Source organism: Zonotrichia leucophrys, chromosome 5 (genome assembly GCF_028769735.1).
Source record: "Zonotrichia leucophrys gambelii isolate GWCS_2022_RI chromosome 5, RI_Zleu_2.0, whole genome shotgun sequence".
Lineage (NCBI taxonomy): Eukaryota > Metazoa > Chordata > Aves > Passeriformes > Passerellidae > Zonotrichia > Zonotrichia leucophrys.
In genome coordinates, this window is record NC_088175.1 from 460,527 (window position 1) to 488,229 (window position 27,703).

General features: G+C 39.1%; 1 protein-coding gene across 2 annotated transcripts; it reads left to right on the forward strand.

The window, feature by feature from the left end:
* Nucleotides 1–27,644, forward strand: PPM1A (protein phosphatase, Mg2+/Mn2+ dependent 1A). 2 transcript variants are annotated; one of them, XM_064715967.1, is made up of 6 exons: nucleotides 1–140; nucleotides 13,993–14,844; nucleotides 16,517–16,634; nucleotides 21,555–21,663; nucleotides 24,327–24,384; nucleotides 26,708–27,644. In XM_064715967.1, exons 2-6 carry the CDS (start codon nucleotides 14,011–14,013, stop codon nucleotides 26,735–26,737), a joined length of 1,149 nt encoding a protein of 382 aa, XP_064572037.1. In that variant the 5' UTR covers nucleotides 1–140; nucleotides 13,993–14,010; the 3' UTR covers nucleotides 26,738–27,644. The 2 variants fall into 2 exon arrangements, with proteins under 2 accessions (XP_064572037.1, XP_064572038.1); XM_064715968.1 differs by lacking the exon at nucleotides 1–140 and adding an exon at nucleotides 390–479.
* Nucleotides 27,645–27,703: the final 59 nt, after the last annotated feature.

Sequence of the window (27,703 nt, forward strand, 5' to 3'; positions counted from 1 at the left end):
CTGAGGCGAGGCCGCCAGCCGGGTGCCCCCCTCCTTCTCCTCCTCCTCCTCCTTGTCCCCCCTCCTTCCCCTTCTCCCCCGCGCACCGCCGGGAGCGCGGCCCTGCCCGCACAGCCGGCGCCGACGCCGCGGCCGGGGGGGTAAGTGGCGCTGCGCAGTGCGGGGCCGGGGCGGGGTGAGGGGGCGGTGGGGCCGGGGCGCTGCGGGGCCCCGGGGCCTGTAAACAACCGGGGGCGGCGGAGCGCGGAGAGCGCGGGAGCTCGGCGCCATCCCCGGCGGCACAGCTGGGAGCGGGTCGGGCGGCCGCAGGGAGGGAGGGAGATGGATGGGGAAGGGGACGGGGGGAGCGATCCCGCTGGGATGCCGCTGCCGGGAGCCCCCTGCATTGCAGGCGCCCGCTGAGGGTGGGGGTGTCCCCGGAGCCCCCCGGGCACGGCGGGAGGAAGGCGAGCAGCGAGCGGGGTCTGGGCCTGGCTCAGGTAGGAGCAGCAGCTTTCCCTTTCTCCCTGCCCCCTCCTTTCCTCGCCCAGAGTTCATTTAATAAAGGCTATAAACAGCCTCCTCTCCCATCGCCGCCCTGACGCTCGGGGCACGGCACTGACTGGGGGGGGGGGGGAAGAAGAAAAAAAATAAAGAAAAAACAGCACCACGCATCTATTTATAAAGCACCCCACCCTGGCGAGGGTCGGAGCATCAAGCGCTCCCCAAATAGTGACATTGTGAGGCAGCGGGCGGCTTTCCCTCGCCAACGCCTTTCGGGCGTTTAAAGTTTGTGAGAGGTTTCGGTGCCTTTGAAAACAGTGTCGTGAGCAAAGGTTGCGCTGACGGTCTGTGATCTGTCACGGCGTGCGTGGTAAAAGGCCGTGGAGGAAAATGCTGGCCTCGCTGGGAAAGTTGTGCGGCGATGTGCTGGGGAATTGGGCTTGCATGTGAAATGCCAGAAGTTCTGAGCATAGGTCTAAGCTTTTTGTGACATTAGATTGTGTTCTGGTAGCTGTGATACAACAGCTAGAGGTTGACAGTTTCAGGAGAATTGATTTTGCTGACATCTGTTCGATATGTATTTGTATTTATTTCGTACGATTAAAATATTTCTTAGTGTTGCCATGTGGATGGCAAAATTATGAGGGTACAGAACTAATGTTTAAGTTTACAATAGCACTTGGGAAAAACTAAATTTTTTTGAGCTATATCTTCTGTCAAATGGAAAAGTGCTTGCACTGGGGTGGCCTCTGTGATAACCTTAAAGTTTAAGGTCCTTAAACTGTACATCCAAAGGAAATTTTTATTTTGTTAAGCAGAAAGCAGTTTTAGATCACAAGAGCAGTAGCTGGAAGGAAGGTAGGTGATATGTTTTCCTTAGATTGTGATATTTAGCATCAGAGTAAGCAGAATCAATTTATGAACTAGAAGTTCTAACTCTTGTGATTCTAGGGAATGAATTTCCTAATATGAGTCCTTGTGGCACTTTGCTGAGCTGTTTCAGTGATTGATTAGGTGGCTGAAGCAGGTTTGGTGAGGTACTGGTGGAATTAAGGCTGGATTTAACTCAGCACCCTGAGTGAGTTGCCAGATTACCAAGAATTTGGTCAATTCTTTTGCAATTTCTAGCCACATTTCTTCTCTGATAGCTTCCCATCTGTTGCTGTTCATAGTTTCTTCTGTGAATAACATCAGAGAAAACGTGGGCCAGCGAAGTTTTGCCTATCCAGTCACAGCAGTGTTCAGAGGGAAGGTGTTAAAGGACAGCAGCTTGGATTGGTGCACCAGCATTATCTGCTCCTAAAGTTTTCACTCCCTAAAGTTTCTGGATCTCCTTTTTGTATTTGAGACTGGGCCAAAAGACTTGCTGATGCATCGTGCCAATTATTAATGTTTTTCTCACAGAGATCTTTGTTAAAATCCTCGGATGAACATGGAGAGAGTTTGTCTGGCCTCTGCTCTCCCTTCACATAGCCATGTTTTCTCATATACAAACAAGGCCTAGCTCTGGTTTTCAGGTCTAGTCCTCTGCCTGGTGGTTGTCAGGTAAATCTCTCCCCTGGAGGTACAGTAGAAAACTATTCCTGTTTTCCAGGTATTTCCTTAACTATCTCTAGGCTTGCTCAGGATACTTTTGTTGAAAGCGAGCAGAGATGGAAATGCCAAATGAGTGGCAAAGCTTGCAGGTCCAAACAAGCAGAACTCACTCAGGGCAATTTGAATTAAAGCAGAATACTGAAAGTTGGGCTTGTTGGTTTTTTTTTTTTTCTATAAAAATCAAGCTCATTGCTTCTTATCTGGAGTGCAGCTTATCCAGTGGAGTTGAGTCATTCTTGCTGAGGTAGCATTTTGAGAACTGTCGTTAAAATGCTTAGATATTTAACTCTGGCACAGTGTAATTTGCAAACTTATGTAACTGCTATGTTTTTGAATGCAGCTGTCAATAAGAGATCTCATTGCCTTTTTTTTTTAGTGGAAGTAGGGAATCTAAAGCAGCTGCTTTTACAAGATGACCTAAATATAAACAATTCAAGAATAGCATATTTCTTACTAAAATGTTGACATTGCTACTGGCTTAATTTTTTTGTGTTCAGGTCAATTCTGATGTACAAAATATTACGTAATTGGCTGAGCAGATCAGCATTGCAACTAAGTGATGGAATGATGTGGGTTGTGCTAATAAATAAACAAGTTTTAAAATGGGAAGTACTGTAAAATAACTGTTTTCATTTTACCTTTGCAAACCAGAGACATTTGAAGGACTTAAATAGTAGTAATGTTTGAATTCAGGGCAGTAGTGGTTTATCATAGTTAAACCTGAGCCAAACTGCATTTATTCTTACTATGTCATGTGGACCTTTGTCATTTTTGCTCCTCTTTTCTCATAAATCATACTTGACTTTCAGTTTTTATTTTAAAAAAATTGATGTATCATCTGTTTCATTCTAAATGACGCAACTTGTAGTCTCATTTGTTCTTTTGGAAATTAATCTCTTTTTGGCTAATACTTGATTGCTGAGCTCTTACTGATCTCTGTAATTTTAATCAGATGATCCAAATTTCAGTTTAGAATACTAGGATAAGAAAGTTCTGTAACATTTACACATGCTTAACTACAATCCTCTTCAATGAATGAATGGCAAATGCAAAGTATCAAGTCTGTGTATACAATATGTAATCCCTGAAAAATGACAGTGTTCTTAGGATATTTAGAAGATGCAGGGAACGTGCATAAATGTACATTTTATGTACATTCCATTCACCAGTGCTAAAAAATATTTTTAAGGGAGGATTTATATATTTGAGCCATGATGTGGTGCAGATCACAGTGGAGATAACATTTCCTACTTGGAGCTTCTTTATGTTGCTGTCTGTCTGTGAAGGAACAATTTAGCATTGAATAAGATTTAATATTTCTAGGGTAAATCCCTTGACTCTTAAGACTGGGAGGAATGTTTAGGCCAAGGGAATTGTAATCAGGGTGATGCCATGGGAGTGAGTAGGCCGAGTTCTGTTCCTGGGGAGAGGCAGTAACCACTGGGTGTTCCTGGTGTTAAGCCACTGCTGCAAGGTCTGCTTTTCTATATTTGTGTGCTAAACTCTGGTCTGTGTTAAACCACAAACTGAGTTACAGATTTCTGTCAAGTTGCTATCTTTTTTCTTATTTTGTTTGTGTTTAAACACAAATACCAGTACAGTTCACTAATGGATATTTCAGCTGCCTGTTGGAGCCTACAGAACAGAGTGTGTTTATAAATACATGAAACAGTTGCTCTGATTTTTTAACAGCTCTTCTCGAAAGGTGTTTATATGTGGCTAAAACAACAGAATAAAAACTTCTTGCACTGACAGACAGTTGCAATGAAGTACACTTCTACTGTTTAGAGTGTAAACTTTATAGCAGTATGTATCTGTATGTATCAAAAGAGCTTCTAAGAGTGCCAGGAAGGAAAAAGCAAAACTGGCTAACCACGTTTCAATATTGAAATGTAGAGAAATGCAGTTTACAGAGAGAGCAAAAATTACATTAGCCTCTTCTTTTCATTGCTAGCAGGTTAATTCTCAAAAGTAAAAATATTTTAGTAGATAGAAAGGTCTCTAAAGTCTTCTAAGATAATAATTTACAAACCAAACAAACTCAAGTGTAGCATAACTTGTATTTTGATAGCTGCAGTTTAAATAAAGCAAAGCACTTCAGTGTGCTTGTGGTGATGTGCCACGTGCTGAATTATGTGGGACTGCTCAGATTTGTGATGTTGCTCTCACATTCAGTGCCGTGCTGGATTGTGACCTAGAGAATGAAATGTGCTCTCATATTTGGGTCTCAGCTGTAACTTGAAGGATTTTCTGTATCTATGTGTGCAATTCATTTTTACTGCCAACTGTCCCTGTCATCTGAAATTCAAATGGCAGCCTGTATTCTTCTTGACCATATATCATAACAATTTGTCCATTAAGTTCTGTGACATTTTTTCCTTAGAAAATGCTCTAAAATGCAGTAGCCATGAGAAATGTGTAAGCTGTGCCTGAGCTCTTTGTGTTTGAGGATGAGTTTAAGGAATTCTCCAGCTGTTGAGTAAAACCCAGGCTTTGGAAAGGAGTGCAGAATATGGAAAAACGTGGGCGGTTAAGCAGCTAGCATTAAATTGTAGGAAAATTTAATGAAGAAAGAATCAGTTGCTGTCAGTAAATAATTTTCTAGTTCCCTCAGTCAATTACAGTAAGCATTTGGACAGACCCTTGTTAAAAATCAACTGCTGCTGCTCTCTGTACAAAACCATTCTGAGGCTGCAGAGCAAGGCCCTGTAAGCTTAGGAAATGGTGGCATTAGCACTGCTTTGGTTTTTGAAGGAGAGGTGAATTCAACATTGTCCTCATTAAGTGACCAGAATGTTTAGAGCTGTTTGAAGTGAGAGGAGCAGCTTTAGTGCCTTGTTTACCATGGTAGTGATAGAAGTGAGCTTGGCAATCAGTGTGCCCTCAGGAAAGCTGCCTCTCCTGAAAGCTTCTGTCTGCAGAAAAGGCTAAGAACAAGGGTTGTTTTTTTTATTTGGTTTATTTTTATGTAGTCTTGGGTGCAAAATCTGTTTTATTGCAGCAGTCATCATCTGTCCTTGTTCTTTTAATGAGATAGGAATGCTGGGGACGTGAGGGCAAAATAGCTTTGTAAATAAAAGCTCTGTGTGTGTACAAATGAGCAAACTCCAGCTTTTCCTAAGCTTTGAGGATTTAACTTCCAGGTCTTAATGTGCTTCTGGCATAGTTTTGATGTCATTTCCTTGCAAGCAAAGCCAGGTTCCAGCTGTAACTTCAGAACATTTCCTATTTTATTGCCATTTTATTCCCGTGTGTAGTCATCAGGTTTCAATCTCTCCTGTGTGCTGCTTTTCTATATCCTCACCAGAACAGTGTTAATGTTGCTGAGATTAGAACCCCACAAATGTTTTCATGTGAAGTGAAGGGTCTGGGAAGTTGCTTGTGCATTATTTCATAATATTGAGTGCTTGACTAAACAGGAAGTTTTGGGGCCTCCGTGCAAACATCATCTTCTAATTATTGGGCACACACATACTGGTTGTGTTTTCTCAAAATAGTTTATTTTTATTTTACTCCCAAGCTCTGTCTGTATAAACTTTATTTTCACTTGGGTTTCATTCAGCCATATTGTTAAAATAAATTGCTTATAAGACAAACCATAAATAATTGGCTGGTGCTTCTTGTTGAAGTTAAAAGATCTGAAGTTTGAAAGCTTTAAATAATTAGTTTTTAAAAGGAGCAGTGACATTGGTGAGCAACTAGAAACACACAGAGGAGAAATTAAGGAGCAGATAGAGGAATGATTCCACGTGTTCAGTTTTCTTGAACTATTTAGGACTGTATTAAATTGTTAATTTAACTAAATTGTTAAGATGTTTGTGGTGGGGTTATCAGTGAAACCATACAGCAGAGGGATGGTGGGGTTCTGTAAGAATTTGTTCACATTGCCACAGGCAACAAACAATATCAACTGTAAAAATATGGCAGTTTCCTGACTGAGAGTGACTGTGTGAGTATAATTTTTCCCCATATTTCAGGAATAGTTCAATTAATGCAGTTGCTGTTTTACTGATTTTAAAATTGTAATTCGAGCCTCCCTTTGTCTTTGAAGTTTCAGCAAATAATCCCATTGGGACCTTTTTCCATGGAGCATCTTTTTCCTGGTTTATTTTAACATTTAGCTAAAACACTGACAAAGACAAAGTGGCAGCAGCTTGGCTTCAGGTGCATTTGAACAACCAGAACAGTTGTGGGCAAAACCCACTCGGCTCCAGAGGCTCTTTACCCAAAATCTTCACTCTTTTGGGTAGGGGCAGAATGGCTTAGGACTCCCCAGTTGTCTTGATTTTTTTGAATAGGTTTAGTTGAACTTGATAAAAAAAAAGTAAATGCTTTTTGTTTGGTTAGGTTTGGTTTTTCTCCTTTGACACAGAAATGGCAGTGGAATTACGTGAGCTTTCTTCCAAAAAAAACCATTCCTCTGTGAATCTTTAACTTTCTTTTTGTGGCAGGTATTGTTTGCTTGGTAAAACTGACAGTGAATGAAGATATTGAGGCTTCAAGCTGTAAATAAGAGTTTAAAGAAAGGCAATTTAGAGAAAATAAGGATTTTAGCTATTATTTAAATAATTTAATATGTTCAGATTTGTTAAATTCTTGCACTCTGAGTGGCTTGTACCCAAGTAGGAATTTTCACTTAGGCCCACAATGTTTAGGAGTGGGGAAATGATCTGCAGTGATGAGAAATGACAGTGGCAGAGCCCTCGTGGTATATTACAAATACTGGAAAAAATTGTAATTCAACTTTCATAACTTACTGTAGCTCCATTCTTGTGGGTTGTCCCTTTCTGTTTCCTTTTCAGCCATGTTTTCTTTGTGGTGGAGCTGTTGCTGTGTGCAGCTCTGTTGGAAAGGCTGCCTAGAATCCTTCAATTCACTAGCTTGCCTTGCTCTTTCAAAAAATTTGAATCTTACTGCATCTCATTGATACATAAACTGAGGCAAGGTCTTTCTTTCTCCCAAATTCTGTCTGCACAGACTGCAGCTTCCTTGGATCTTCCAGTTCTTTTTTTTTTCTGTTGTTTCAATGGAGCTCTGGATTTTGGCTGGAGCCTGCAGGAATTTCTGCGCTGTTAACAAAGCGCTTGTCTGAGCTTTTTGTCTAAAATGGGTGCCTTTTGTTTATTTTCCAACACTTCTAAGTAAGAAATCTTTGGAAAATGAAGTATAACCAGCAAGGTGCTGAACTCAGCAGCAGCATGGACGTGTTTTCTGCTTGTTAATGCTTTCAAGCAAGGACTTTGGTGTTTTCATTCTCATGCTGCTCAGACAGCAGCACATGAATTTATGCAGAGCTACCTCATTGATTTTCATAGTTCTTGTTAGTGCCATTTTGGTTGTCTCCATAGTTTTTCATAGTGATTGGGCTGCTCATACTTTGATGCTGCTGTGGTTTTTTTATACCTTCCCACTTCTAATTTGTAGTACAGATGTTTAGAAAGAAGCAAGAATTCTGTCTGGGCCAAGAAATATTTAATCATGTTCTGAGGGTGCCAGTCCTGTTAGTGGATGGATCCTGATGAGTGACTGGCACCCATGGGTGCTGCTTGTATCTCCTCTCACAATCAGTGCAGTGAATTTTCATTCCCAGCAGTGCCTTTGGTGATTCTGGAAGGAACTTTCCATAACTGCCCAGATTTCAAAATTAAAGAATTCTTGAAATGACGTCACCATCTTTGAAACTTCTGAAGGAACAATTTGTTAGAGGTGAATTATCTATTTCAATGTCCAAGGCTTCCTTTTGCAGAAATCAGATTACACATGTCTCTGCTGGAGAGAGTTTGAACCTCAGCCAAAATACACTCAATATTGAGAAGCTTCTCATTTAACCTTGGAACAGGTTTAGTTGTCTGCAGGAAAGGTAGGTAGGTAGGAGCAGAAAATAATGTTTGAAGAAGAAGCTGAAACATGTTGTTGGAGGGAGGGTGTTAACTTAGAAATGGTTCCCTTCTGTGTTCCAGAAGGCTTTAATGATCCTCTCCTAAATCCTACCTGCCCTGCCATACACACCACGTGGCAGCAAATATTTTGCTGCTTAGTACAGGGAGGCATTTGGAAAGGCTGTCAGCTCCTAGCAAGGAGAAGGGATTTTAAACAGAAGTTTTAAAAAAATCAACTCCCCAAACAACTTAGCTCAGTGAAATGGCAGAGCCTGTAGCAGCTATTAAGAGATCAGAGCTCATAGGTGTTGGTATCAGAGGTGCTGTGATTTAGTATTTTCTGCTGTGCTGAGAAGTTGTAACAGCCGTCACTGTTGCATATTAATTACCAGGAGAGAGGGAGGGTGAGTTGGGGAAATTTGGAGCAGTTCATACTTTCCTTCATACAGAGTTATTAACTTACTTCCTCTGATGTTTTGGTTTTTGTTGGTTTTTTTTTTTTTAGTCTGCCACAAGCCATACCTCCTACATCTGTTCTAAACCAAAAGTTCTTCATGTTACTAGAAATTTTCTTACCCATGTGAGTAGTTTATGTTCTTCCTTTTACAGTTGTCTTACTGAAGTAGAACACATACTACAGTTGGATCCCCAAGAAACAAATGTTCTGGTGAGGAAGTGGTGGGTTAGTCTGTGTTTATTGAAATAGCCCCAGCTCTGTATTTCATTTCTTTTACTTCTTTTACATAAACAGTTCATGTCTCCTAGCTGCCATATATTTCTGTGTCTGAAAGTACACATTCAGAAACATCAACTGTGATTTTTTGGTGTTTTATTGATGTTTCAAAAACTGTGAGTGCCAGAACTCAGTCATATAGCCTCCAATAGCTTTTAAATAGTTTCATTGGCAAGGAGCTTTTTCATGACTTCATTCAGCCCATGACTGTGGTGTAATTATGTCTCCTCATCTGCGTGTTCTGTTTTATTTTAGTCATTCTTCCGATCCCTGGGATGTTCTCTGACATGTTGTTTGTTAAAATTAATTGATTTGGGGCATCCAGTGTGTACTGTCAGTTTTTCATTCAGGAGGCTGTAACTTGTGAAAATGTTTCCATGTTTGCACCATTACATGCTGTCTGCTACTGCATCCAGGCAGAGGGAACAGTGCAGCAGACCAGGCTGCAGTTGAAGTGAACAAATGCCCTTTTTCTAGTCTGTGTAATTTGGTGACTTGCTCTGTGTCCTGTAGTTCAAGCAAAGGTTGTAATCTTTCTTTGTGCTCCTCATTACAGCACACAGGGTGTAATGTCACTGAGAATTATTCCAGGAAATTGGAGTGTGGGGGTATTTCTCAGCTTAGTTACAACAAGTGCCTGTGACTTCAGTGTGGTTCATGTAAGCAGCTTATCCTAGTGGAAGGAATACAGCTTGGACATTGTTTAAAAAGGATTATTAATTTACATATTGTTCAAGTGAAAGTTTCAGATGGGGGTGGTTAGTTTGCTGGGACAAAATGATCAAATCTTTGTCCAAATTCCTTGGAGAAATAAATTTGTATTTCTGTAGGGGTATGTGGAATTGCATTAGCTGTCCTTTGTGAACAATTTAGGGCTTATGTTCATTTGAACCTTCAGGCAAATGAACAAACAAATAGCAAACCAGTAAAATTTATTTTCCTGTGTAGCAGAAAGCATTGCAGTTGTGCTGCCTGGATAGCACAATTTGAGGAACAAATGAAGGGGCAAAGAGATTTCATGCATTCCAGTGGTGTATCTGTGGTTGTCCCTGGTTCTCCATGGCCTGGGATACTAATTACCCTCCTTTTTCTTTGCCACTCTGTTCTTCAGCTACATCTACTTTCAAGGAGTTTAGTACTGACTCTTTGGCATGCTCCATTCATTATTTCAGTTCTCTTTCTAATGCTGCAGTCCTCTGAATTTTTGCACTCTTGTGTTTTATCCAAGAACTTGTTATTTGTGTTGATTTTTCTAGGTTGTGTACAGTATTCTTAATTTCTGTCTGCAAACTTCAACTTGAGTTTTCTGTGCACTTGCTGGAGAGGCTGCCCTTCAGTTTGACCTCCACAAAATCAGTGGTTCAGAAATTGGGGTTAAAATGCACTTGGAGATGCAGAAATGCACTCCCTGCACATTCATTTCTGTTCACAGGGGTCCATTTTCACATCTAGTTTTGTTCACATGCCTCTCTCTTCTTCAGAGCCAAAATCCAGAAATTTTGACTGCAGAAAGTTCTTATTTAGGACCTAAAACTAATGGAAGTCACTGATTTGGAAAGGATGATCCACGAATCATCTTAGATTAAAATTGAGGCTTGTTGGCTGATGGCTGTGCAGTTGTAGCATGAGATGTGTGAGAGCCGCCATTTATGAGGAAAATGTTGCACCTCTGACCCTTTTACAAGGCATCACCCTTAAAACACTGTTCAGAATGCTCCTGCTTTAAGGAAAAAAAAAAAAAAAGATTGTGTATTTTGCCACTAAACTTCACGATTAAAGTGCCTTTTCTCTTACTTTGCCTTTAATAGGAAGAATGTCTGTCCCTTCAGTACATATGAGCATCATTCATGCCTTCCAAAAGTTGAGGCTTCCAGGGTAGAGGACTGGTTCTGTTTCCTGCCATGAGGCTGCAGTTTTCTGGCATGATTATAGAAATGTGTGACTGGATTAAGAGAGTAAAATTCTTTGGGGGATAAAGATCATAAAATGAGGGCTCTTCTTAAGAAAGATGACTAAAGACATGAAGAGAGGCTGAGTTAAGCCATGTTCAGGATCTCTTTTATGTATTGCATGCAGTCTGTTCTGTGTCTTTGCATAACAAAGTCATGCTGGAACTTGGGCACTTGCACTGCTATAGGTTAATCAGATTTGCATGCAGAGTTATGTGCTTAACCAAAGGTGTCATTCCAGCTCAGTCACTGGAGTGCACAAAGCACCTCATCAAAGAATGACAAATGTGCTCATAATTTAGGTGGACACCGGTGTGTGAAAGATATTTCCATAGATATGAACTCAAAACCAGCTCTAAAAGGTATTTTAGTAGGTAGGAGGCATGGCTTTCTTATGTCAGCATTTCTCTGTGTGTCCTTCCCTTCTTGTAAAACTAAAATTCTTTTTGTTCATAGCTAAGACTCTTGAAATTCTTCAGGTTTTCACTGCACATTGAGGATATGGGGGGAGAAGTAGCAGGTAATCTCCAATTCATCGCAATTCACAGATGGTTCAGTTTTAACTGACTGAATTTTTTCTGAATGAGAATTGGAATTCTGGGAAAAAACCTAAAGATCTGGCACATTCATCCTGTCCACAAGTAAGCAATGCTTTTTTTGCAGATACAGTGAGGATTTTGAAAACCTGGCCTACTCTCCTGCAGGTTTAGATTGCTCTTCTGGTAAAAGTCTGGTTGGCTGGAATATGGCAGGGAAGACAAGTGCAGTCTGTTATTGCAGTTTTCAGAGGGGGATCACTTCCTGCTCTGGGCAGCTTCTGAAGGAGTTGTTCCATGGCCAAAATGTGGTTTTTCCTTTTGCCCAGCTCTATTCTCATCCATGGTGGGCAGTTCTCACCCCTGAAGAATCCTGGATCAACATCTCATCTATAAAGTTTAGCTTCAAAGACCACCAGCTCTTAGGGTTCATTCTGGGAAGGGATAAGGTAATTTGGTATTTAAATGGACAGGGATTTGTTAATTTAGAAGGTGTGCTGGCAGTTCTGTAGTTGTTAGAACTTCACACAGACTGTCTGTAAGTATTTCTAATTTACATTATAAACTACTGAGCAGGACAAGCAGTTTACAAAGCACAGCTCTGAATGTTGTGTGCATACTAAGGTGAGAGATTAGAAGAAAAATGGCCCTTTTTAGTCCAGATTTTGACAGTGTTTGTGGTCAGTATAACTGTACCCTGCTCTTAATGTTTTCCTGTTTTATTTTAAATAAAACAATGTCAAATACTTCAGAGAATTATATTGGCCAGGGCAGTTTCTGCCTTTTGAGCTCTAAATTAAGGTGAAAAAGTTGAATATCTGCATTCTGTTTAATGATCTCCTCAACAAAGACAACATTCAGTGTTAAACTCTGCTCCTATCCTAAAATGAACAAAAAGTGTTATTCAGCAAAATATTACCCACAGGATTTATAGCAGCATTCTGTAATTATTTTGATCACTCTGACTTCACTAGAGTTGCATGTGAAGATAAAAAAGTCTTAAGTCGTATTTTTTTCCTAGCAACTGCAGTAATGTGAACCTCCTGCATGTGCTTGGGACAGCACACACGGTGCACCCTCTGTTTTGTTGGTTAGTTACAGCTTGCTTGGCCATCAGTATTTTGTGTTCACTTGAGGAGAGGCAGAACTCCAGAGCAGGCTTTGGGGTGAGGGCAGGCAGAGCTGAATCGCTGCTGCCATCCCCCTGCAGCTGAAGTGTGTGTTTTGGTTTTGTTAGCAAAGCATGGGAGCCAAAGAGTGCAGAACCAGTCCCCGTGCCTCACATTTGAATCACTGTTGTGGTGAGATCAAATATAAACATTTCTGGACTGTTTATTTGAACACAGATGTTTCAGAAAGGTTGACAGTGGCTGGAAGAGACAGTGTGAAGAGCTTTGTTGGATATATGGTGTCATTAATGGCTGGTGATGTATTGCAGTAAAAGCATGCTATAAAAATGTGATGTTGTCACTTAAAAAAATGGTCAAATATATTCCATGGTCAAGCTAAATATTTCTGAAACCTCTGGTGTACTGATTTTTCTGCTAGTGCAGCTGTTAGTTGGGCCTCAGGTAAAAATCTGGTTTTGAGGTTCTTTTCACAGCTAATTTTTGTCCACAGTCTTCAAACAGAAAAGCTCATAGTTTTGTTCCATTACTTTGTATTGTATAACAGTGATTTGCAGGCTCTTTGATTCTTCCCAAGGCATAATTTGCAAGTATGTAAAATGTGTGACCTATTTTGTATGATTTTTTAATAATGAATGCACAAATAAAGCAATGTGGATTAGAAGGGTGGGTTGGATGGTTAGGGTGTGAAAACCATGAAGATAAACCAGTCAGTTTACACTGCCTGCAAATATCACTTATTCTCTTAAGCATGAATATTTGCTGCATCACATCCCAGTGAGGAAAGGGTGTGCAGTGTATGGGTCTGGCTTGAATCTTGATTCACGCAAGAATATACAATAGATGTGATTTTATTTCCACCCAGATTTCCTCAGATTTGTCAGGGCCAGTTGTCTTTCAGTGAAGCATGAATACATGAGGGTTTTAAGTAAATCTGCAGCACAGACATCTGAGAAGCTGCTGCGTAATTTAACCGAAAATCTAAGGATGAGCTTTCACAAGATGGCTGAGCCAAACTAATGGCTTGCTGCTGCCTAAAGGGACAGCTGCTCTGTTCCTTCCCAGTCCTGCTGCTAGTTTATCCAGTGCTGCTTTTTCCTTTATGCAGACTCTGGCATCCTCTTGGTCATTCTTATCATTGATCTGTTTGAAAAAAGCCAAATAACAACCGAACTCAAAAACCCCTGAAATCCCCATCTTAAAAAAAAACCACCTAATAATTTTGCTTTCATTTTCCCATCACTACCAGAAAAGCAGTGTTAGCAGGAATTTGTGGCCAGCAGGTAGGGATCTAGGGAATGCCAGTGTCCTAGAAACATTGAACTCTTTCATGGCTCAGTAGTTGCAGGGAGCAGCCATTCAGATGTGTGCCAGTTAACAAGTCCTCTTTGAAACTGGTTTCATACACAGTTCTATCAGAGGCTTTTGTCAGAACCATGAATGACAGTGAACATGAATTTTTCAAGTAAAACAGCTGAAAATACAAAAATATGAAAAGTGCATTCAGCTAGTAGTAGTGTCCTTGTTTAAATTAGATGAAAGCAATGCAAATTTGACTGGAGACACAGAAAATTCAGCTTTACAGCTGTGTACTTCGGGCATCTTACTTGTACCATTATTTAATATCTTCCAGCAGGATTTTTAAGAAACATCTTAATAATCCTTTTTTTTTTTTTTTTCTCTTTGTAGAACTGAAGGAAGGTCACCATGGGAGCATTTTTAGACAAGCCAAAGATGGAGAAGCATAACGCGCAGGGGCAGGGGAACGGGCTGCGCTACGGCCTGAGCAGCATGCAGGGCTGGCGCGTGGAGATGGAGGACGCGCACACGGCTGTGATCGGTTTGCCAAACGGACTCGACGGATGGTCCTTCTTTGCTGTCTATGATGGGCACGCTGGATCCCAGGTTGCCAAGTACTGCTGTGAGCATTTATTAGATCACATCACGAGCAACCAGGATTTTAAAGGGCCAGATGGGCCACCATCTGTGGAAAGTGTAAAGAGCGGCATCAGAACAGGTTTTCTGCAAATTGACGAACACATGAGAGTCATCTCTGAGAAGAAGCATGGCGCAGACAGAAGTGGGTCAACAGCTGTGGGTGTCATGATTTCTCCCCAACACACGTACTTCATCAACTGTGGAGACTCGAGAGGGTTGCTCTGTCGAAACAGGAAGGTTCACTTCTTCACACAGGATCACAAACCAAGCAACCCTCTGGAGAAGGAGCGGATCCAGAACGCAGGCGGCTCCGTCATGATTCAGCGTGTGAACGGCTCCCTTGCTGTTTCAAGGGCACTTGGGGACTTTGATTACAAATGTGTCCATGGGAAAGGTCCAACAGAACAGCTGGTCTCACCCGAGCCTGAAGTGTATGAAATTGAGAGATCAGAAGAAGATGATCAGTTCATCATCCTGGCGTGCGACGGGATCTGGGATGTTATGGGAAATGAAGAGCTGTGTGACTTTGTAAGATCCAGACTTGAAGTCACTGATGACCTTGAGAAAGTTTGCAATGAGATAGTTGACACCTGCTTGTACAAGGTAGCCAGACTTGAGAGAAGGAGTTTACTGTGCTTTCCCTATTAGAAGTTTATGAGCAAGCTAATAATAACTTTGCTTCCAGTCTATAAATATTCAATGGTTTATGGTAACATGACTTTGACAGTGATGACCATGTATCCACAGAAGTGGTGATAGAGGGGGAATGAACACACAATAGAAACAATGTTTTTCTGGGTGGTTTTGGTTAATTAAGAGGTTATAATCATGTACAGATACGCTGTGATCACTGGAAAACTAGAAGCTAATGGGAATTTATGGGCAAGCTAAAGACAATAACTGCCCTTTTTTGTTTCATAATGTACTTTACAAAACCTCAACTCTTAATCAGGCTAGAGAGTGTATTTCCCCTTCCTAATCTTCCCCTGCTTTCTTGGGCACATAGTATTAACATTACTGTCATATTTACATCAAGATAAATGCAGAATCAGTGAACCTTGACTTCGTATTTTGAAGGCTTGGCTTCCTAAGTTAGTTTTAGTTTTGATTTAATTACTGTATTTCCTACTCCCTGTTGTGTGATACAGCTCTGAAACCAGCTCTTGTAGATGGGGACTATTTGGTTTAACACAACTATGTAACTTTGTGTCCATTAACTTCTACTTTGTCTTAATAAGTTGCAGCGTGATGCAATTACTGAGTTTCATAGCTTGATACTTATTTTGCAAAGGCAAACTGACAGTCATAAAGAAAAAAAGCCAACTTTTTTCTAGAGAAGCAAGACAGCATCCCTGCTCTTCCCACATGGCTAACAGGATCATTGTTTCCCATATGAAAAATTAAAATTGCTTTCCAACACCTTGGCAGATTGATAATGGTTATATTTTTGGTTAATATTTTCCTTTGACAATCCTAAAAGCAAATACCAGGAAGGGAACAGTGGCTTGTGGATGCTGTAAGCTTTGCAGGAGCCAACTGTCAGCACCTCCCCATACCCATATACTGTAGTTTTTGCACATTGGCTTGTTCTTGATCTTGCTGACATCACTGGAGTTAATTAGTGTTAAAAGTTAAGCCTGTGGATGCATATTTGTAGGTCAAAGCACAAGGGTATTGTAAGTAAACCAAACACTTACTTTGCATAAGCAGAATGTGTTTGTATTTTTAAATATTCAAGTATTTGGGGTCCTTTATTTGAAGTTTTAAATGTAAATATTTTTTTGCAAAGATCTGAGTACCTTACAGCTGGTTTTCTAACAAATTCTGTCACTTGCAACTTTTCATGTTTTAAATGAAAAGATGAAGGAAAAACCTAATAGCTGTGATTTTAGTCATGGTTTTGTTCACCCATTCAGCTGTTTTCCCAAAATGATTGGATGGCACTTAAAACAAGATGGAACACAACTTTGTAATTATACATCACTCATTACTAATGTCAGTTTTTAAATGACAGTGGGGTGTCTGTAACTGCCTCCCTGTAGTCTTCAAAACATAAAAATGGAAAAAACAATGACTGAGGAGTTGTACCAAATGAATGGGCCTGGAATTCTCTAAGGGGTACAGGGAGATGAATTCTAATGATAACATTAATCCATAACAGTGAAAGTTGGATTCTGATACCATATGATGTGTGAATTTCTGTATTTAAAATGCTTTGATGTGTGTTTAGCCTGGTGTGTATACATTTCTCAAATCATTTTTTCTTTTCCACCAGGGAAGTCGAGACAACATGAGTGTGATATTGATCTGTTTTCCGAATGCACCAAAGGTATCACCAGAGGCGGTGAAAAGAGAGGCAGAGTTGGACAAGTACCTGGAAAGCAGAGTAGAAGGTGGATCATTTAAAAAAAAATAAGTAACTTTGTTTCTAAACAGACCCCTGGCCCCCTTCCCCTTCCAACAATTAAACCCTTAACACATACAGGCTTTTTAATAGACCTTCAAGTGCCATTGGCCATCCTGTGTACCTCTGAAAAAGGCACTCTGTATATCCTCAAAAAGTTCTGCCATGAAAGTGCAGCAGCCTGTAGCCCTGAAAATGATTCAGGATGGCAGAGAATTCATTTATGCCCAGTGTTCTTCCTGAGTCTGTTGACAGCACTAACTGCAGACCAGTGAATCCTGGTTCCTGTCACATGGAGTTAAAGAAAATAATCAGAATATCTTACAAAGTGTCTGTGAAGATGATAATTTGAGTGCCATTTATAGTTAAGTACAAATCAGTTAGCTGTAATATTTTATTATCCAATAATAGTAGGTTTACTACTCAATTACTATTATCTTTAAGCACCTGCTTACATATTTACTTATTTGAAAGTACATCAGAAATTTGTCAAAACTAATCTTTAAGCATTTGTGACAAACAAAAGCTGGGAACTCATCTTGATAATAACTTAAAAAAATTTTTTAAACTTTAAATCAAAACTGTGAGTCTGGGGCTTTTTGGATCACATAAAAATGGTATTTGAAATCAAGTAGATTCAAATAATTTCTGATTAAAACTGCATTTATAGTGCCTTTTGATATTTAAAACCAACTACATCTTGGAGTTTGTTTCTGAAATCTAAGACATGCTGTATGCATTATTTGCATAGGTTCGGTCTATTTTTGAAGTGGACTCCTCTGTATGTTAAAGTCTAGTTATGTGTGTGTATCCTTCCAAGAATCCTTAATAGCACACAGGGCACGAGAGGCAGAGCTCTCCACAGTGGTCAGTAAGTTAGAGGAGTACATTATGCACTTTTTTCCTCCTTAACTTGCATGATGGTAACACAGTGCAGCTCCAGAAATTTCACAGAGAACTTGCCTGCATGGGAATTTTGCGCTCAGACAAATCCATGTGCAGTTTTTACAGCACTTACAACCTGTGTAGGTGCTCCTGCAGAAAGTACCACGTTTTTCCAAGGTCTCACTTGCCAGCTCTTAGCAAACTGCATCTGTTCTGCCCCTGAACAAATGCCCAGGCAGACATTTGTGTGTTTAGTGCCCACACTTGCCTGAGAGGAGAGGAGAGGAGAGGAGAGGAGGGGTTGGTGCACAGTCAGTGCTCTGTGAGTGTCCCCGTGCAGTCCCGCCAGCAGAGCAGGGAGCAGGTTTGCACCAGGAGGAGCTCTCTGTGTGTGCCCACCCACAGATCTGCTGAGGAACAAGTGTGCTGTACATTCACACATTGATTCACAGCCTGCTCACTCCTGATCTGGGCAAGTGCTGCCTTCTTATCTTAGATATTGTGGCTGAGCTCAGACAAACCCATGACCTAGAATATGAAAATATGGTGAAGCCAAGGCTGCATCTTCAGCTGGCCTCATCCTACCCCAGCAATGTTCCAGTGAGGAAAGCTGGCATTTTTGTACAGCTGCTTCATTTGGTAAAGGAGCAGCCTAAACACTGGACCTGCATGTGGTTATGGTACATACCAGGAATTTGGCTGCTGGTACTTTGCATTTATACAAATAGGAAATTTGCAGGAATGATCAAAGTGTGATAATTGCATAGAGGCAGAAGGATTCTGTATGTAGTTATAAAGCACTTTAATACTAATTTAATGGGATGATGTCTGAAGAATTTGAGGAAATATATTGTACTTCCTCTCAAGGGTCTTTGCTTAAATTTTAGAGTTATCCTCAATCTTTTCTCTGTTGTTGCACAAAAAGATTATTTAAATGAATGAATATTTAGTAAACACTACTCAGCCCAGCAGTGATTTGTATCAGCTGTTTGCAGAATTTGGCCTTTTAGGACTTATGTATGAGGAAAGTTGAAAGGCCTGAACCAAGGCAGAATTTCAAGAACAGAAGTTGATAACTTTGTTATTTAATATATAATTAATTAATTAATGTGCCATTGCATTGTTTCTGAAGTAAGTGGATAATGCCTTATTGACTAGTAAGGTAGGACTGCTGCAGCATCTGAAACTTTATACACTACAGTGAATAATCTTGCTCTTATCTTAGGATACTATAAGAGTGGCAGTGCTTAACTTTAAAAGCCTGATTTTTGGCTGAAGGAACTAAAAAATATAAAGAATACTTTTAGAATGATCTTACTAATCTGTAATATCAATTTAAATTTAAAATTCATTAAGATGGAAGCTTGGTTAAAATGCATATTACATATTTTTATGCACTTCAGTACTCAGTGAAGTCCAACAGGTAATGAGAGTCGATCCTTTTGAATGTGCATTTTTTTCTGGTTGTATTTTTATCCCCTTGGCCCAGAATTTACCTTTATACTGTTAAGAACTAGTGCAAATTTTAAGACTGAATAGGATTTAATAATGATGGTCATCTTGAATAAGGAGAGATGATTCAGATTTTAAAAAATGTAGAAACTTTTCTACTTACCATGTCACTTAAGACTCTCCTGATGTGTTTGTGGTCCAGATTTGTAGCTGCAACAAATAATGGAAGAAGCAGCAAGTGTGGAGAAGCATCCTTGTGCCATTACTTGCAATAAATCAATGTTACTCCTAAAGTATCATGTGAACTTCATGGTAGAAGTAATCAATCATTCCAAAATGTGTTGCTATTATTTGCACTAATATGTGTTATCAATGTGTTGACTCTAAAAAGAAACTTGTCTAAGCTTTTTTTTCTGTTCTCATTTTTTTTTACATAAAACCATTCCGTAATAGATATTCCCTGCAATATTTATACCTATGTAGAGATAAATAATTTGAAGTTAGCTGTTATATGTTCCTTCCCTAATTTTCACATAAACAAAGTTCTGGCTTTTTCTTAAACTTTGTATGGAATTCCCATTTTTGAATCCTTTATTTTAGGGTTGTAAGTACATTTTTCCAGTACTTGATGCCATGAAAATGTGTAGAAGGTTTAAAAGTAAATTAAAGACTGGGGGGAGGGTTAAAGGTGTATTGAAACAAGATAATTCCAATAAATTAAACACAGCCAGCAGACCGACTCCATTTGTTGTGTCTTCAGTGTTCATTCAGTCTGTATCTATAGTTTTATCAAAATATAAATGTATTCATTTAGTGGAGACTGTATGTTAAATGTACTGCAGTTACAGGTTGTGAAACTGTGTAGTATAGGTCAACTATAAATTCCTTATTTTTGTACAGCAGAACTTTAGAACTAGCACAATGTAGCATATTCTAGATGTTCAAAATTGCACAATAAAGGAACTTGGCAAACCAAATCTGAGATCTTGGCTTCTTATTCAGATTTAAGATTTCATAGATTATTTCTTTGCTAAATGTAAGATGGAAAAATGAACTTTGGCTGTAGATTTTGAGGAAATGGCAAGTTTTTGAGGTGTCTCTGGTGTGCAGTGTCATGTATTTAAAATTTAAGTTTTGAAGGAAACAGCTTAAAGCTTTGTGCTGCAGAGTTTGATGCTGGTTGAGGTCTAGGCAGTGTTTCCGCTATACCTTGCAAATAATTTACACAGCCTGGCTGCAAAACAGAGCTGATGGTTTTTGTAAACACACACAGCCCTGAAAAACCATTGCATACACAAAAAGTAATTCACAATTGTTTTTTAGGTTTTGTTTTGTTTTGACTAAAAAGGACTGGATACATGTTGGTTTTAAAAGCTTTCAATGTGCCTTCTCTCACAAATTATAAAATGGAAACTTGGTGTGTTCTTCTGGAATTTAGGGCAAAATCTGAATGCTTGAGTATTTTTTCCAAAGTGGTACTGATGAATTCCAACTACTTTGAAACTGTGTAAATGCTTTATTAGCTGGAGAACAGTGTGCATGTACATACATGCATGTATAGATGTGCACATATGTATACATTGTTGTATGCATGTTGCAGTATTCACTTGAAGATGAAAAGCACCAGGTCTTAATAATTCACATGTTTTGCAACTTCTGAGAGCTCATGTTTACAGAGAAATGAATGAGATGCATTCTAAAAAATGTTCTTTAAATTTCATAAAATGCCTGTTTAAGGAATGACTCTTCATACTTCTTCTGGTATGATCTTGAATGTCTTGAATTCAAATAAAACTGTGTGCTTTTGACTTGAGAAGAAAAGTGAAAAAAGCAAACACAAAAAAAAAGACCTAAAAAAACCTAAACCAACCTGGCTTAAGAGTAAAATTGAAGAATTATGTCTTGACAAATGTGGCTGTGGCTACAATACAGATTCTCTTCACCCAGAAGCTGGAGTGGATCAGCTTTAAGTTTCTGCCCTGAATTTAAATATCTCCTGAGCTGAGGGTGAAACTGTTGATTAGATGTGATGTCCCTGGCTTTTAATTTATGTGTAATAGTCCTTAAAATTTGCATGTTGCTGTAATGCAGTGAGGTACAAGTATTGGTTTATACACATACAGCCATGGGAATTACTTCTGACATGTCTAACCTTTTATTTCTTGGAAATACTCTGTTTTCTGTGATGGCAATAATATTTTATCTTGTGTTGCAGTGATAAAGCTGATGTTAATATCTGCCCCATGCCTTGGGAAGATATTGCATCCTCTGTCTAATGTATAGCAGGAAATCCATTAAAGATTTTTTCCCCCACTGTTACAGGGTAGCTGTGTATTTCTAAAACCAAGTCAGCATGTGAACAGCAGTAAATCTGTGTCAAATCTGTTACAGATTTTTACTTATGGAACCAAAGTTAACAATTACCATGTTGAGTACGGTCTGTCGCTTGAATTTAATTTTTTAATTTTATTTTTAATGTTAAGCTGCCTTTTTTTTTTATAAAACTGAGTGTTTCAATCTTTTGAAGTTAAATTTGGACTGCACTTACAAAAAAAGTACTTCTGATTCCCAGAGATCATAAAGAAGCAGGGTGAAGGAGTGCCAGACTTAGTCCACGTGATGCGTACGTTAGCAACTGAGAGCATCCCAAACCTCCCACCGGGAGGGGAGTTGGCAAGCAAGTGAGTTCACATCAGTGTAATGTGGGGTTGGATTTCAATCACTTGGGGACTGCAAGGCCACTCTTAAAAAAGTTGGGGGGCAGGGAGGGAGGAAGGGCACAGGACAAAAGGTGATGATCTGTTCTCCAGTTTTTATTACTCGGTTGTTCTGGATGAAAAGGACAAGCCTAAGAGTGGAGTTGACTGTGAATCATTGCAAAAATTAAATGTCAAACTGTAGTTTTTGGGAAGGAATGAGGGGTTTTTAAGGGTGGCCTGAGTGTCTGTTTTTTGTAATTTAACTGGGGTTTCTGGGGGGATGTTACATTTGAACATGTGAAAATAATGCCCTGACTTTAATGACTTGGGTTGAAGTGTTCTACACTTCAACAAGAAGTGATATGCATAAAATGTTTTGCTTGGCAGCTTTCTTTTCTTGTCTGTAGCCATGTTGTAATTGCTTAAAAATTTGCTTTTGTTCCTCTCTGCTTGTGACAAATCTGAAAGCGAGATAGAAATCTATCAAAAAAGAAAAGTGGGAAGTTCAATTTTTAGTTTTATATAGCTGACTTTGTCCCTGAAGGGTTCAGTGGTGATGCTCTGTGGTTTCTCAAATATTCAGTCTTTAAGGAAGCAATGTGCTCAGCTTGTTTGCACCCCAAACCAAGAGCCTTTTGATTCAAAAGATTCTTCATGAGCCTGTGCTGTGTTAAAAAGGATTGGGCACATATGGTATAGAATATTTTTGACCTTTCAGAGTATGTTTTTTGTATTGTTACACAAAAACATCAGGACTTCAGGCACGTAATTGAATAAATTATAAATTTAAAAATTGAATAAATTATGAAGGGATAAATTGATTAAATTATAAAGTGATAACTGTAAAGATGGCTTCTAGAAAACAATATTGTTCCTATAGGAGCTGTTTGACTAGGAGAAGAAGAGTTGGCAATTTAAAGTGTAATAGCATCAATTTAGGATGGGCTGCTGTACTGTTGAAGGATGAGTGAGTCAGTTACTCATGAAATGCAGCATACAAATTGATTTTTCTTCATCTCCTTTGGCTGGAAGTGGCATCATGGCTGTGAAGAAATGCTGAAGTGATGTGACTTCAGCAGGATTTTGTGTCTCAGTGATGCTAGCTTGAATAGGGACTTAGAGAAATATTGATTTAATTGGATGTTTATGTAACTTAAAGCAATTTGGAAGGAAAATAATGCTTTCCAAGAAACCTGCCTGTATTTAGAATCAAAGATACCTATTTCTTGAAAGATGTGGGAAACTTTCCAATCCATATGTGTAATGTACCTTGTGTGTAATTGCTTGATTTTATTGCTTTAAATCCAACCTCTTCTTTCATGCCCTATAACCATTCACTGTGATGTTTATACATGGTAGTTCCTGACTCTTCAGTGTTGCAGGATGATTACAAAGCTTGTCATCTGCTTTTTTTCTTCTCTTGCACTCCTTTGTGATTGCTCTGCATGCATTCATCAGCAGTTTAAAGGTTGCTCTTTGTATTTTGCTTTGCACCACAATCTGCTACTTCATCTTACTGGGTTCTGCAGAAGGGGATCCAAAAGAAAGTTGCATTTAAAGTCCAATATGTAATTTCTGGTTTTTACTCCCCTCTTTCCTTCCTGTTCTCCCTTCAAAGTTTTTTCATTATATACTGAGAAAGGCATAGGCAGCTTCTTCCTTCAGCCTCACATTTGCTTGTTTTGTTTTTTGGGGTTTTTTTATTGCCTGTTTTCAAGGGGTTTTTTGACTCTCAGTTTTACACCCTGAGTTAAAAGGAATAAATAAAAATCATGTTGCTCATTTGCATGTTGATGGCAAATGTATTCATATTTTATCAATTTATTTCTTATCAATTTTCTATCACTATTAGAAAAGTCAAGAATCCCAAAGATGAAAGTTAATTTCAAGCTATCTTAAATATGCTAAGCAGGGGCCTTTTTAAAAGGAGGTAACTGTCAAAATGCTTGAATAAATTTTTTGATATTTTTTTAACCAGACAAAATTTATCTCATTCTGAAGATACAGTACACAGACCTGCAAACTTGATTTTTTTGTTGTTGTTGCTTTTGTTTTTCTTGTTGTTGGTGTTTTTTTTTGATAAAAAAATTGCAGGAGAGTATTGGCCATGCCATTGTAGAAAAGTACTGTTCTAGATCTAATTTTTTCATGTTTGCACATGGAAAGTACATTTTAGGGCATAACACAAACAAAAATGTACCTCAAAATGTAATTTTTTTTGGTGTCCAGAAAATAACACAACAATGTTCCCCTATGGAAGTAATACATAATACATGCCATAATTCATGGGGCACTACTGCAGTGGTTTTTGGGCACAAATGACCAGGACATTCAGTGTCCACTGAGGTTTCTGCTGCCCTTTTTCAAAGTGAAGAGCTGACTGTCAGCTTGTGCCCTTCTCCTGCTGAACTCCAAGGGATATTCAGCCTTATGTGTCTTGAGCCTAAAGGTTTTAAATGATTTTTTTTAAAAATCCTTTTTTTTTTTAAGATTTTAAAGTGCTAAATTGGAGTAAAAATGGTTCTGTGAATTTGGAATTTTCTAAAGTTTGCATTTAAATTAAAAATGGGAATTTGACTTGGGGAAAAAAAAATAAAAATACAAAAAATTAAAATCTTGTGGGTTTTTTGTTTTCTTTGCTCTAGACGGAGTGTGATTGAAGCTGTGTATAACAGACTGAACCCCTACAGGAATGATGATGCTGTAAGTATCTTCTCTCTTACATTCTCTTTCTCCCCACCCCAATGATTTGAGCTGTTTTGTAAAGAAAGATATTGCAAATTCCTGTTAAAGACCCTTTCTCCCAAGAAAGGAATAACACTGTTGTGCTTTTTGGACTGTGTTTTGTAATTGTTTTCTGCTGCCTTCTGCTGATCATCATCTCAAAACTCCAGTAGGGTTGATTCATTTGTCCTCTGGAATTTCATTATTTCTGCCCTGCTTGGGTTTCCAAGTGTTGCCAAGTGGTGGAAAGAGTCATGGGGAGCCTTTTTCCCCCTTCTTTATAGGAGACTTTTTTTCCTAAATATCAAGGAAAAAAATGCTATATCTAAAGGTTAAATGGATGTGTTAAGAATATATTAGTTTACCAAATGGACTGTGTAAACACTTTTATTCTTAAGCACAGAGCATCTTACAGCAAGCAAATACTTTGGGTTCTTACGTGTCAGTGCTGAGGGAGACATAAATCCACCGTCAGGATGGAGGGAAGAAAAACCAAACAGTGAACATGAGCATGATTCCAGTGGCACTTTAATCACCAGAATCAACATTCTGTCCCTGGAAATGCAATATCTCATGGAACAGTTAAACTGATCCTTTATCAGCAGAAAGTTCTTCCATGCTTGGATGTGACAGAAGTGAAATGCAGCCAGACATGAAGATTGTGCGTTGGCCTTACAACTGTGCACTCGTTTTATTTGGCAGCTCTCATTCTAATTTTAGCATTAAAATTCCTATATAGGGGCTGAAAGAGGATGCTTTACCTTCAAAATACATTCTGTAGTATGTTGCTGTTGTACAAATGTACAGTACACAAACTTTGTGATCATGTTGGCAACTGGGATACAGAAATTTGCATATGGAATAGTTGGCAAGCAGCTCCTGCATTTTTACTCATGCTGCTTTTATTCTTCATTCTTGAAAGAACCATTTTGCTCTTTCATATAATTGCTCTCCTTTGCTACTTCTGGTCTTGAAGGGAAAGCTGGAGGTGGTACTTTTGCAAAGGGCAATTTCAGTTTGTGTTTTTTAACTACACCTCCGTGCCAACTGTTCCTCTCTGGTTTGCAATGGATTCTGTGTGCAAGATTGAATGAAGGGTGCAGAACTACACTGCTAAGAAATTCTCATGTGTGGCATTGCTAGAGACTGAATTAGCCTCTCTCCTCTCCAAGGAGTCACTAAGGCAGTGCTTTTGGAGCAAAGTAATATTTCTACCTCCTGCAGCCTCAGTAATGATGGGGAGGTGTAGCTGTGGAAGCACCAGGATGAGCTGTTGTAAAATCCCATCCTGCCCCTTAATTGCTTATGGAAAAGGAACAGATGATGCTGGAACCACCAAAGGTGGTGCACAGGAGCAGTTTGCTCTGATTCCTGTGCTGCTGATTCAGCTCTGTTACTTCAGCTGCAGAGCTGTGGCTCCACTTGCTCTTGGTTAACCTGTGAGCCCACCTGACAAGGTGGAGAAAGCTGAATACAGAGCAAGGGAAAAGGAAACAGGCCTGACACAAAGGCAAATGCTTTAAAAAACACTTGGTAAGATTAAATACTAATTAAACCAGGAATTGGTTAAACATTTGTCAGGCTTGTGGTCATTATACAAAATCTGCTGTTGCCTGTGGAACAGAATGGAATGAATTTTTGGGACACTCAGGAATTGGATAGATTGAAATACCAAGTAGTGTGGCCATAGAATTATGATTGGGAGCACAGCATGTTTCTACTTTCAATATTTTTATTTTTGTTACATACATTTCTTTTTTTTCCCCTTGCAGTTTTATTACCATCCAAAATTACAATTTCCTTGAGTTGCCTAAACTACACTTCTGTAACCTTAAATTAAAAGTGTTAAAATAGCTCTGAGTTATAACAGGGTGTCAGTTGATGTCTGTATCCTCCCATGCAACGAGGGAGGGCTGAGAAGACAAAAGATGATAATGGTGATAACACATGACATGAGCACATCCTGCTCTTTTCTCACACCTGTGAGCTGAGAGAATCCATTTTGTATCACTTCTAGCTACTCAGGAAATAGCTGGAAAAGCTCTGGAAATGCTTTTGAGTAACATGCCCAGGATCTTATTTTCAGGATTGATGAAACAGTCATATTTTGAAATTTCTTGATTCTAATGTTTTTGTTAATTATGTGGGGTTTAGATACTTTTTAAAAGCTGTTTCTGAAAGGGGAGAGAAAAGAGACTCCTGAAATGATTTAAGTCTTTACCCTTTTCAGTCTGGATTATCCAGAAACGGCCGCAAGAATGGGCACTCCAGACTTTAAAGGGTTCCTTCTTTTTTCTTTAAGGATTCTGCCTCAACTGATGATATGTGGTAAAACTGCTCATCTAGCTGTGGAGTTCACCTTTCATCCTGCAAATGAAAGTGCAGCCCAACCTCAGTGACCCTTCTTAACATCCATCCTCAACCTTAATTAAAGAAGGGAATATGATGTGTTGGTGAGAGTGACTACAGCAGTACAACATCTAGCCCAGGAACTGATCTTTTTTTGTAAAACAGACTTCTGTAAACGTGATTTCAAACCATAAATTCATGTTGTAAATCAGACTCCAGCAATTTATGTTGTATGATTTTGTTTTTGTAAAGTGCAATTGTCTTTGTACAAATGCTCATATTTAATTATGAACCGCTTTAAATCACTATAAAGGTTAGAAGAAATGTTTTGGCTTGTGTGATGCAACAATATATATCCCTTTTAAAAATCATGTTGTGGTTTTGGATTGCAAGGAGCAGCAGCCTAGCCAGCTAGGTGCTCAAGAGGTGCACAAAACTGTTAAAGATAACTTTTTTGGTTTATATGAAAGCTGAACTCATGGGCAACCTACCAGAAATTAGTGTGTGAATTTCACTTGGCCATGGAAAAATAACTTAGGAGTAGTGCACATTCTTCAACAAACATACATCATTCTCTTGGATGCACTCCTGCTCTCACCTTGAGTCGAAGGGATTTGTGATTTTCAGTTCAGTGGGAGTTAAATCATGCCCTGTTAACAGTATCCTGTTCATACATGTACCAATCTTGAATTAGAACACCTTGGTTCTTTGCACCTCTTTTTCATTAACCCTTACCTGAAACTACTAATCACTGAGCACGAAGACAACTTTCTACATAAAGTAGGAGTCTGCAGCATTTTTACAATCCTGATTGGCTGGGTCTGCTGCTGTTCCAAGAAAAATACTCTTGAATTCCATTTTATCAATAAAGCTTGATTTAACAAACAAGACATTTACCCATAAATGTGTAATTCCTTCTTTTCCTGCCTTTTAAAATGTCAGTGCCATT